At 35.2% G+C, this 12,435-nt stretch overlaps 1 protein-coding gene across 2 annotated transcripts; it reads left to right on the forward strand.

Moving 5' to 3' along the window:
• Positions 1-1,711: 1,711 nt before the first annotated feature.
• pex10 (peroxisomal biogenesis factor 10) lies at positions 1,712-12,128 on the forward strand. 2 transcript variants are annotated; one of them, XM_089119346.1, is made up of 7 exons: positions 1,712-1,784; positions 1,924-2,037; positions 5,011-5,091; positions 5,183-5,583; positions 9,013-9,185; positions 11,583-11,715; positions 11,817-12,128. In XM_089119346.1, exons 1-7 carry the CDS (start codon positions 1,727-1,729, stop codon positions 11,883-11,885), a joined length of 1,029 nt encoding a protein of 342 aa, XP_088975472.1. In that variant the 5' UTR covers positions 1,712-1,726; the 3' UTR covers positions 11,886-12,128. The 2 variants fall into 2 exon arrangements, with proteins under 2 accessions (XP_088975472.1, XP_039541538.2); XM_039685604.2 differs by having other exon boundaries at positions 1,780-2,037.
• The last annotated feature ends 307 nt before the right edge of the window (positions 12,129-12,435 follow it).

The following is a 12,435-nucleotide window of genomic DNA, read 5'->3' on the forward strand; positions in this document are numbered from 1 at the left end:
TTCCTAATAGAAGACTAGTATCTCTATGCACTTGAAATTACAAAGCAGACTCTTAATTCCATGATTCGTAGCATCCTACCTCAGACGGCTCTACTGCTGCTCCATCCACGATCAGGTCTCCTCAGCTGTCCTCTGCACGACCTCACCTCTGCCTGCAAGAAGTCACACGGGAGTCTCAATGAGAAATAAAGACATCACTTGCTCAAATGTAAACAGTAGCTAGGGTGCTCCCTAAACAGCACTGCGAGTAAACAGCCTTCTGCAAGACTGCAATCTGACCTTAATGGGTTTCGTGATCAGCTTGAGGAAAGAGCTGAATAAAGTTGTTTAGCGTGTGTGTTAAGAATTTCAATGGTTTGGACTGATCTAAACGCATTAGAGTAACAAAGAAACAGGTTTTACAACCTTGTAAAAAGAGCTGACTTGTGAACAGCTAAGAGAGAGCAAATGAAAGTGCATGGATACAGAAGAATGATGCAAATAATATAGAGATCATAAATGGATTTCATTTTGTAAATTGACATAGCCTGTGTTAGGAATGTCTAGTATACCATTACTCTTACTCTGACTCTCTCAGTGTATGCATACTGTGTAGTATGTAGGCTACATTTGCTCAATACATAGAAAAAACACATACTAAAGGTGCCAAAATGTTGTTTGAAGCAGCAATGCAAACACCTTGATGTTTCAGTTCAAGTGTGAATAAGTTGCGATTTCCAATGTATTTTTCGCGACTTAAAAAAAAAATGAAATAGCAATATTTATTAATTAGATAATACATGAGAATTGTTTATAATATGATAGCTGGTCCACCAATGAAAATAGTAGGCTACAGCTAGGCTGTAACATAAAGCCATGTTGTAAACTATGTAAGCATGTTTAAGCCGTATTAAAACAATTTAAAAAATAATTGTAAACTTAGCATCTCAATTCTGAATTTTTTTTTTTTTTTTTTTTTTTGGTAGGCTAGATTTGAGCTATATCGTAATTCCGAGGGGCAAAAGTCAGAATTGCAAGATGTAAAATAATTGTGAGGGGAAAAAAGTCAGAATAGTGAGGCAAAAGTCGCAATTAACCTTTGTATTTTTTATATATATATATATATATATATATATATATATATATATATATATATATATATATTTATTTATTTATTTTTGTATTCTGTGCCACCAGTGACTGATTTTTTTTCTTCCTCAAGTGAGTTCAGATTTGATATTGCTTGAAGGAGATTTTGCTGATATTTATAGTGATTATTTTATGGAGGATGTAGGAATAAATATTGTTATTAATATATTGAAAACCCAGTCAAATATTATTATTATTTTTGGGAAGAATTACACAAACTAATTTAAATAAAAATAATACATAAAAAAACATAATGGATACATTAAAACACACGAATGTCTTCAACTTGTACATAGTTTGTGTATAGCCAACTACACAGTGTATTCTCCAATGTGATGTTCACTATAGCTACATGCGAGAGATGTCATCCTTGTTCGAACGCTAAATCAGTTGTAACGTTAGCCTAAATATTTTCCAGAAAAGATTGGTTCAATTTATTTATTCGTTTGCGTTCACTTCTCTGGTGATGGTCTATTTAGATTTGAACAATCTCGCTTTCTAAATACTGACTTCAGCTCAGTAAGCCGAGTTTGCTGTTGTAGACTGCAAACCGCAAAACTGATCGCAAATCAGTGAACCGTCTGTTACCAACCGACCAATGGAGTGCTCGCGTGAGCATCACATGACTAAACACGGAAGCGTTAGAAGCATGCACAGTAAGTGATCTACTACTAGACCAGCAAATAGAGCCATAAAGGCGGTATATCCTTGTTTATTTTTTGTAAAATGATATATATATAAACTGCTAGTATATACACGTTCTCTAAGGACCTTGTTAAGATCTTCCGAACTGAGCAATGCCTCTAGTTCCTGCGAATCAGCCGCAGCTGATCCGCTCGTGTCAGAAGGATGAGTTCTACCAGAACAACCTGACAAACAACGCCAATGAGATCGTCCACACCTTTGCAGGTAAAGCAATCCCAAGCACCCTGAATGCATGGTTTAGCGATTTTAAAAGGATCTATTCTACACTTCTGGTTTTATTTTGCTTTTCCCACCTATTTATTTTCTAAAAGACAAAAGACTTTCTAAATCATCATGTCTTGCAGAGTTATAATTTAGGCATTTTAAAATAACATTATTTTTGGGCGGTCATATGCTTATATGATGTAGGTGTGGCATAATAATTATGACCATTAAAAGGCCAACTTTTTCAGTAATTCCAATATGCTGTTCAAAATGGAATAATAGTTTAAAGTGCAGTATGCCATATTAGTTCCTACTGTATATTTAATATGTGAAATAAACATTATATAAATGGCTGCAACAAACGATTATATTGATAATCGATTAATCCGATTGTTGGAGCGATTAATCGACTAATTGTCGATTATTTTGCCGGCTAATCAGCTGGTTTGGAACGGTTATTCAGCTTTTTCAATTAGTTAAAACATTGAGTTATACATATTCTTACTTTAATATAAAAAAATAAAATCAGTTCAGCTTTTAAAATAGTTGTTTTAATGAACTTTGAGCCAACTAAACAGGTCATTCTCTTTAAGTGTTTCAGATTTCAGTTCAACTCAAATCACATACATTATGCTCTCTAAGCATTGTTTAATAGGCCCACTGCTTTTCTTAGAACTGAAACAGAAAAAGGGTCATTTACTTCAGGACCCAAAAATGGTAAAATATTAATCTGCAAACCATTATTGTAAAAAAGATTGCAATTTTATATTTCCTATATGACAATTGAGTTGACAAAGATGTTCTCATTCACCTTTTAATTTACACAATGAAAAAGATAATGTAACTGGCATGATATTTATCCTAACATCTCCTTTTGTAAGTCTTCATGAGTATGGAACAAAATACAGGCAAGAGATAAGACTAATTATAGGCCTACTGTTACAATAATAAAAACAGCCCTGACTCGATCAAGCTTTATTCGATGCAAAATAAATCATCACATTACTGTAATTATATTATTATTGATAATATTATTACTATTATTAGTATTGCATTATCTAAGAGATTTACGTTACCACTAGTTAGTTTTCTCCAGCTGGAGAACACTCAATTTATCAACGGCTCCTCTTTTGCTGGGATGTTTCCTCTTTTAAGTAACATGCATGTTGTGCTCCCGTGAAAAGCATGCCTTGCATGTATTCCACATGACAGAACTGTTGGTTTGAACTTGAAGTTTTGTGAAACTTTCCCAAACGTATTCGTTTGCACACCGTCATAATTCGCGCTGTTTTTTTCTTTTACCGCACTTGCATTTGTAAAGGGCTGAATTACACTCTAGCGCCAGAATGTCGTAGTGGTCAAATTTCGATATTGCACGCCCTTACATTAGGTCAAGTGAAATCAAACGACTACTCGACAACAACGATTTGTCGACAATGTCGACTAATCGTTTCAGCCCTATAAAATACACAATAGCTATGTGAAGTACACAAAATACACCTATAAACACATAGCAGTGTTGTACATTGTTTATATTGTTGGTGCTTGACCTCTTTACAACACTAATGCTAATCTTGGAGAAATGGCATCCAATTTTATGTGAAAATGTCTAAATAACTGTTACTTTGATCAAATGAAAAGAAAAAAAGAGAGACAAGAAAGAGTATAAATAATGTGTGAATATTTCCAAACTCTTTGACAGTGCGATCTCTATATAGGTTATTGCGAGTGTTTCTTTAAAGGTCCCTTTCTTCATGTTTTTTGAAGCTTTGATTGTGTTTACCATGTGCAATATAACATGTGTTCATGTTTCGCATGTAAAAAAACAGTATTTTTCACACAATTTATTTATTTGTGTACCGCTGTTTTCACTGTCCAAAAAACGGGTCGATTTTGTGTTGTGATTGGACAGCAACTTATCGCACGTTGCCTTACCATAAATCGGAGATGCATGCGCTGATTGTTCTTGTAAAAATGTCAAACATATTACCATATCAATTTGAGCCTGAATCAGACACGGAGATGAAGAGAATCGATTAGAACCTGTGGGCGGAGATTTGTCAAAAAACTGTTCTATTTAACGACATTAGCCTACAAAAGGAAATATAGGGATGTAGTCCAAACCGGACATTCGCTGTAGGCTTTGAAAGGGGACTTCGGTTAAATAAAATATCTTTCTAGCCATTGAACTTCGAGCTTTATAATTTTACAGGTATTATTTATGCTCTGACAGCAACATTACACACTAACTAAACTAAACTAAAGTTTGAAAAATGGAATCGCGAAGAACAGGACCTTTAAAAAATTCTGTAAGTAAAGTAAAAATGATTGATTTTAAACATGTCTTTCGAATGGAAATAATGAATAAGTAGTTTGTTTATTATATTTATTTTCATATAAAAGCTACAGAACTTAAATTACACCCCGTTTGTCAGCAACATCGTGCATGAGTGTGAATATCCACGTTCAAGCATTCCCGCGGATCCTTAAAAAGTCTTAAGTATTAAATTAGATTTTTAAAATTTAAGGTCATAAAAAGTCTTGAGTCTTATGAGAGTTCCTAAATTATAGATGACACATTGACAAAGACATCTAAATATTTTACCAAATGAACACTATCTAATTAGCATAAGCCTATATGATTTTTATTATTCTTTGTTTGTGGATTTGCTTGTTCACGTGACAATTTGCAACCCCTATAAATAGAAATATTTACACAAAAAAAAAAAAAAAACAGATAAAAATGAAACCAAAATTTAAAATTAAAAGCTAATTCAAAATATTATATTAATAAATACTATAACAGTATATATAGAAACAATACTAAAATAACACTGGCGCACACAATATACATATTACATACTGCGAGAGTGGTATCCAATTCTGAATTATTATTTTTGTAAATCCTGTTTTCCATGATGTGTCCCTTTTAATACAGCTGTTCGTTCAAAGATTGTTTTTTTTCCCCTTGAGGTTCCAGACGTTGGCTACAGTGCAGAAAGGAAATTGAATTACTATCTGATCTGACGTACTATGTTCTAACAACTTTATCTGGTAAGTTATTCGCTTTTATTGCTACACTGCTGATGTATTTGTTATATGAGTTGTATTTCAGAGCCACGTTTCTGTTGTCCATTTCATTTAGGATATCAGACCCTGGGTGAGGAGTATGTCAGCATCATCCAGGTGGACCCCAGCAAGAGAAGAATCCCCTCGCGAATGCGCCGAACGGCACTTATCTTCTTCCACACGTTTGTGCCTTATCTTATGGATAAGTTCTTGATCTGTGTTGAGAATGAGTTGGAAGCAGAAGCTCCTCAGAACTTGCTGCACCAGACGAGCAGAACCTGGAGCCCGTTATCACGCCTGCGCTTCTGGATCCGGAGAGCTGTGGGGATCCTGACTGAGTCTCAGAGGAAGTCTTTGATTCAGCTTGTGTTTGCCCTGCAGCAGGGAATCACTCTTCTGTACAGGCTACATGTGGCTGTCTTTTACATCAGTGGAGCCTTTTACCACATCGGTAAAAGAGCTGCAGGTGTTAGTTATGTACGTTTTTGTTCTTTTATTATTATAAAACCTCTACTGTGGCAATAAGTTCCTATATGCTGTATTAAAGGGATAGTTCACCCAAAAATGAAAATTCTGTCAATGAATTACTCACCATCATGTCGTTCCAAACCTGTAAGACTTTCATTCATCTTTGGAACACAAATGAAGATCTTTCGGGGAAATCCGAGAGATTTCTGTCACCCTATTGATAGTCCATGCAACTACAGGGGTTGGACAAAAAAAACTGAAACACCTGGTTTTACTACACAATAATTTGTTAGAATGGTGAGGGCCTCATTTTGCATCCAAATACAGCACCAATTGACAGATAGAAGTCCTTCACAGTGACCAGAGGGATTATGAGCCGTTCCTCTTCCAGAACAGTGTCCAGGTCATTATATGATGCTGGTGGACTCGCTCCTCCAAAACACCTCAATAATATTCAGATCTGGTGACTGTCAGACCATGGGAGATGTTCAACGTCACTTTCATCTTCATCAAACCCTTCTGTCGCAAGTCTTGCTGTGTGTGTTGGTGCATGATCATGCGGTTTGAGCATCAGGTGCTCATGATCCTCCAGAAGGGTTTGGTAGTCCTCGGCAGTGTCGTGTCCATCAAAAACAATCAGGATTGTCATGATATTGGAGCTCAAACCATCACTGATCCACCCGTGCTTCACTCTGAAGATTGGCCGCCAGGCATATAGATGTGAAACCTCCAACATTGGCCAGTGTTTCAGTTTCATTGTCCAACCCCTGTATCTCTTTGAGATCATAAAGATATTGTAAAACAGATTTTTTAAGAGACTCGATCGCTTTATATGATGAACAGATTTACTTTATTCTTATAAACATTCATTAATGCACACGTCGTCAGTTATAATAAACGGAAGCTCGAGCTTGTTGTCTTGATGTACGAGAACCAATAAGGATCTCATTCTCGTGTTACGCAGCACGTTTGAGCTTCTGCAAGAACCAATGAGATTCGGTTGAGCTTCTGTTTGTGCTCGCTGATCAATGTTTAAATGTGATGCCTAAATTAAATCTGTTCATTATATAAAGCGATCAAGTCTCTTCAGAAAATGTGGACTAAACCACTCAATTCATATGGATTAGTTTTACAATCTCTTCATGAACTTTTTGAAGCATCAAAGTGACAGTTGTATAGATGCCAATAGAGTGACAGAAATTCATGAAAAAGATCTTCATTTGCGTCCTGAAGATGAACGAAAGTCTTATGAGTTTGGAATGACATGAGGGTGAGTAATTAATGATGGGTGAACTAACCCTTTAATGAAGCACAGTAATAGCACAGATGATTTGTGTTATGTCCCTTACGAAAAATTACTGTAAGAGACTATAATACCATCCTACTCCAATACATGATCTGGTACTAATTAATGGAGCCAGACCGATATATCGGCAGGCCGATATTAGGCATTTTCCAAACTATCGGTATCGGCAGTTATAATGGCCGATAAATGAATATTTCAAAAATAAAATAAAAATGGACGAAACACGCTTGAACCATGTCATGAGTGTTGTGTATTTTGTCCACCAGAGGGCACTCTACACCACTCTACACAACACTCGTTGAGTTGGTCACGATACATACATTGCTTGAATAACAATTAAAAGAACACCCCCATCAGTTCTCTTAACTCAAATAAGCATGACAAAATTTGTGGCTGGCGGAAGTTTCCTTGGCCAGTTATATTGAAAATGTATGTTTTACAATTTGCAGTATGACGTAATCTATTGCTAATCATCATAGACTAGCTAACCATAAATCTAGCTAATGCCACTATCATCAGTCTGTTCTGTTGTGACAATAAAAGAAACTTTTAGAAAGTTTCTTTTTAAAATGCATTATCATATTATTTTGGTTAACTCATAAATAACTACAAATAACTAACGTTAGGGAAATCTGTTAATGTTTTGTTGCGCCTTTCTGAAATAAAAAATGTTAAAAAATATCGGCCGATATATCGGCATATCGGATTTTAAAACCAAAAAATATTTGTAACGGTATCGGCCTTCAAAATCCTTTATCGGTCGGGCTCTACTGATTAAAGGAGTAGTTCACTTTTGAAAAAACTGTTGCTGTTAATTTACTCACCCCCATGTCATCCAAGATGTCCATGTCATTCTTTCTTCAATCAAAATGAACGAATCTTTTTCCGAGTCATTTGGTTCATTCAGTGAACGAATTGACTCAGAAAAAGATTCGTTCGTTTTGATGAACGAGTTCAAACAGGAGAGTCATTAACGCGCATCACAGAACAGAGCAAGGCGACCATTTGAGGTTATAAAACTTAAACTTTGTTATTTAATTGTTAAATGAGCAATCGTTTCGCTTGATAAGACCCTTATTCATCGTCTGGAATCGTTTAAAGCCCTTTGAACAGTTTGCAGTTTGAACTGAAAGTGTCTTTTGGACCTTGAACTGTTTGGTTCCCATTGAAGTCCATTATATGGAGAAAAATGCTGGAATGTTTTCATCAGAAACCTTAATTTCTTTTCGACTGAAGAAAGAATGACATGGATATCTTGGGTGACATGGGGGTGAGTAAATTATCAGCAGAAGTGTTCAAATCATATGTCATGGTATTAACATGGTTGTCCAGGGTGCTTCACAGAATACTGTGGAATACATGTAAATACTTTGCTACTTTTTCTGAAAGTTATTGCTTTAAAAAACACCCACTTCTCACCCTATCAGTGTAGCTTTAGGTTTTGAGCCTTTTCTTTACCATTCTATCAGTTCCTGATCACCAAAACCAAGTCTAACTAACTTTGTCTTGTTGAATATCCTGTTTTACTCTGAAATGCACGACCGTTCAAAAGTCTGTTAGAGTTGTTTTGTTTTTTAAAAAAGTCTCTCCAAGGTTCCAACAAGGCTGTTTTCTTTATTTAAAAAAAATAAATAAATAAATACAATAACATTGTAAAATAATACAATTTAAAATATCCTTTTATGTTTTTTTAATAGATTTTAAAATGTAATTTATTCCTGTGATGCAAAGCTGAATTTTCAGCATCATTACTCCAGTCTTCAGTGTCACATGATCCTTCAGAAATCATTCTAATATTCTGATTTGATGGATCTCAATTCTGATTATTATCAATGTTAAACAGTTTTGCTGCTAATTTAGTTTTTTGTGGAAATGATGGTAACTTTTACTCAACATTCCTTAATGAAAATAGAACTTTTAAAAGAACAGCATTTATTAGCAATTGATATTTTTTAACAATGTAGATGCCTTTACCGTCACTTTTTTTCAAGTTAATGTATCCTTGCTGAATAAACGTGTTCATTTGCTTAAAAAAAAAAATCTTTCTGTCTTTTGAATGGTAGTGTACATCATATTCCTGAAGTGTAATGTTTATTCTGTGTAAATGTGTTTTTTTTTTGTTTTTTTTTAAGCTGAGAGTGGGGAATGTGTCTGGCGATGACCCAATGATCAGTAACGGTTACCGTCTGCTGGGTGCGCTGTCCGTTCTACAGCTGGGCGTCACTCTCACACTGCAGTTTAACAACCTCAAGCAAAGACAGAGAGCACGGCAAGAGTGGAAACAGCACAGAAACCTTCTCCCCAGGTAACGCTGTAGTAACTTAATGCTTGTTCCTTCCTCTCCTAGCGCCCCCCGGTCTTTTGTTTAGTCCCCTATGTTCACCAAGGCAGCATATATATACACTCACCCAAAAGATTATTAGGAGGACACCATACTAATACTGTGTTTGACCCCCTTTCACCTACAGAACTTCCTTAATTCTATGTGAATGAGACCATTTAATTTAATTGAAAGGAGGGTTTCATATGTCTGTCCAAAATAATAATTTGGGCAATACATCACAGGGAAGAAACAACTGTATTGTTTGTTTTGTTCATTCATTATTTTATTACATTAACAGTTATGCTGACTGAATTCCAACTAAATTAATGAATAAGTGGGACCCTTTCAATTAAATGAAATGTTCTCATTAATTTACGGAGAATGAAAGAAATAGAGTCATTCAGTAAATGAAACATTTTTACAAAAATGTAAAAAGCAACATGATGGCAGAGCTTTCAGCTTATAGATTCCCTTATCCTAGAGTGGAGTGCTACTACAGTAAGTTACTACTAAGTGCTAATGTGGATTTCTGTCTATATAATAAACATTTACCAAAACCTCAATAAGGTTAATTATAGATAAAGTTAGACAGAAACACACCTGTTCACCGCTCATTTTCCCATGGGCAAAGGCAGCAAATTGATCCCTTATCTTAGCGCCATCTACTGTTCTAGAAGAAGAAGTTGTTCAACTGTATTTGTGAGAAAATCTGATTCTGTCTGGACGCGGAAAAATAGTGCCAAAAGTCACGTGACCGTTTTTCGTACTTGTAGAATTCTGTTTTGTACTTGTAGAATTTTGTTTTGTACTTTTAAAGATTTTAGTTTGTACTTGCTGGATATTTTTGTCATTGAAGAAATACGTTTCTATGTATATGTAAAACATACTCTATTTGGTTGATAGGTACATTTTTTTATTTGCAGAACAATATGCATTAGTTTGTGAGTGATGTTTTGTATTTACAAACCACACTGAGTTTGTTTGTGAATCATTGGGTGTGAGTAAAACACGTTTGTGTTTGTGTGAGGTTTCGGCACATATAATTCGCTCCATAGAAATTTGGCTTAAACAGCATGAAAGCATGAATCTATCCTGCCTTGTATCAATGGTTCAGGCTGGTGATGGTGTAATGGTGTGGGGTATATTTTCTTGGTACACTCTGGGTCCCTTAGTGCCAATTGAGCAATTGTGTAAATGTCACAGCCTACCTGAGTGTTGTTGCTGACCATGTCCTTTCCTTTATGACCGCAGTGTGCCCATTTTCTGATGGCTACTTCCAGCAGGATAACGGGTCATGTCACAAAGTTCACATCATTTCAATCTGGTTTCTTGAACGTGTCAATTAGTTCACTATAATTTAATGGCCTCCACAGTCACCAGATCTCAAATAGAGCAGCTTTGAAATGTGCTGGAAAAGGACCACAATCTCGGAGGAATAATAAGTTAAGGCAGTTCAGTTCAAGTCATGAGGGGAAGCAAACCAGTATTAGTGAGGTGTACCAAATAAAGTGACTGGTGAGTGTGTATGAGAGAGAGAGATTTTTTTTTTTTCTGGGTCATAAAGTTCTTCATGTTTTTTTCTCACAATTCAGACTCAACGTTTTTATCTCAAAATTCGGAGAAAAAAATCTGAATTGCTGAGTTTAACTTTCTTCTCGCAATTACGAGTTTATATCCCTGAATTCTGACCTTTTTTTTCTTTTCTTTTTTTGCTTTAAAAAGTTTGAATTGTGAGATATAAATTGCAGTTCTGAGAAAAAAAGTCAGCTCACAGGTCTGACTTTTTTTCTCTCGCGATATTAACTGGCAATTTAAAAATCTAGAATATTATGTTTCAAAACTTTTAATTTATGGTTACATTTTACTTCACATTTAACTAGCATTTCAATAGTCATTAAACAACGCCATCTCACGTCCAATTCGTACGAATTTGTACGAGTGATTTAAAAGGTGTCTAATTCGTACAAATTCATAGGACCTCACTCGTACGAAATTGTACAATTTGTCTAAACCCACGTGATGGGTAGGTTTAGGAACGGGGTCAGGGGTATGTCATTCGTACGAATTCATACGAATTGGGCAACGAATTTTAGCAAAAATCGTACTAATTAGTACGAGTGAGGTCGTACGAATTTTTTATGAATTAGCCACCTCGTATAATTTGTACGAATTGCCGTGAGATCGGGTTGACATCAAACCAAAAAGGATTAAATATTTTCATTTTAGACATCAGACATCCTTGTTTGTATTTTTATTTATTTTTATTTTTTTTCATTAGTTATGGTAATAAATGTGACATTATGGAGTCTTGAGTTCATAATACACAGATTTATTTTGCGTTATTCGCGTTCTTCTTTACACATCTGTTTTTCCTCTCAGTCGTCAGGTCAGTGAGTCATCGTCTCGCTCTTCACGCTGTATCTTGTGTTTGGAGGAGCGCAGAAACACCACTTGTACTCCCTGTGGTCATCTCTTCTGCTGGGAGTGCATTACTGAATGGTGCAATACCAAGGCAAGACTTTTATATTACATTATGCTGTGGTGTGTTTGCACATAAAGTTCAACATTAATGATGTACAAGAAGTAATTTTCTTTGTTGTTGTTTTTTTGTAGACCGAATGCCCACTTTGTCGAGAGAAATTCCAGCCTCACAGATTGGTTTATCTGAGAAGCTACGAGTAGACGTTTGGTTGATCAAGATTATGGGAATTTTATCACCCCTTGTGTTTTACTTTCCATCACTGTTTGTAAAACTTACTGTAATTAGTGTTTAAAGATCACATGACTGACATGAAATTAAATTTTGTACTTTGTATGAAATGGACAATGAATACAAATTTATTCCTGAAATTTGTCAATTTAATTTGATTATGCAGACTATTTATCGGTAATTGTTGCATTTCTCAAATAAAATAAGATATTTTTACTAAATTTGATGTGTGTATTGCTTCTGACAAATCTTTCTAAATCAAATTTTACATAGCACAAGAAGTGTAGCCAATCAGTGATTGAAAACCATACAAACATGAAAAGCCATAGTCAAGACAACCTACTAAAAACAATTGCTTTTATTTCGCTACAAAAACTATTTTAAATAAAAAAAATTATTTTAATGTACACACAGACATGAATGATGCTTCAAATCATTCAGCTTACATACCAAAATATCATAGGCTACACTGCGAGCTTTAGTGCTCATTTCCGATTTGTTCCTCAGATCATTGTTGTTTTA

Source organism: Pimephales promelas, chromosome 14 (assembly GCF_988280905.1).
Source record: "Pimephales promelas chromosome 14, fPimPro1.hap1.1, whole genome shotgun sequence".
Classification (NCBI taxonomy): Eukaryota; Metazoa; Chordata; class Actinopteri; order Cypriniformes; family Leuciscidae; genus Pimephales; species Pimephales promelas.

What these genes read in the sequence shown, in the direction of transcription:
- pex10 (XM_089119346.1), top strand. Translation starts at nt 1,727, where the DNA reads ATGGAGTGCTCGCGTGAGCATCACATGACTAAACACGGAAGCGTTAGA. An exon ending in GATCGTCCACACCTTTGCAG is followed by an intron (nt 2,038 to 5,010) that starts GTAAAGCAATCC and finishes TTTCCCCTTGAG; the next exon opens with GTTCCAGACGTTGGCTACAG. An exon ending in CTGAATGGTGCAATACCAAG is followed by an intron (nt 11,716 to 11,816) that starts GCAAGACTTTTA and finishes GTTTTTTTGTAG; the next exon opens with ACCGAATGCCCACTTTGTCG.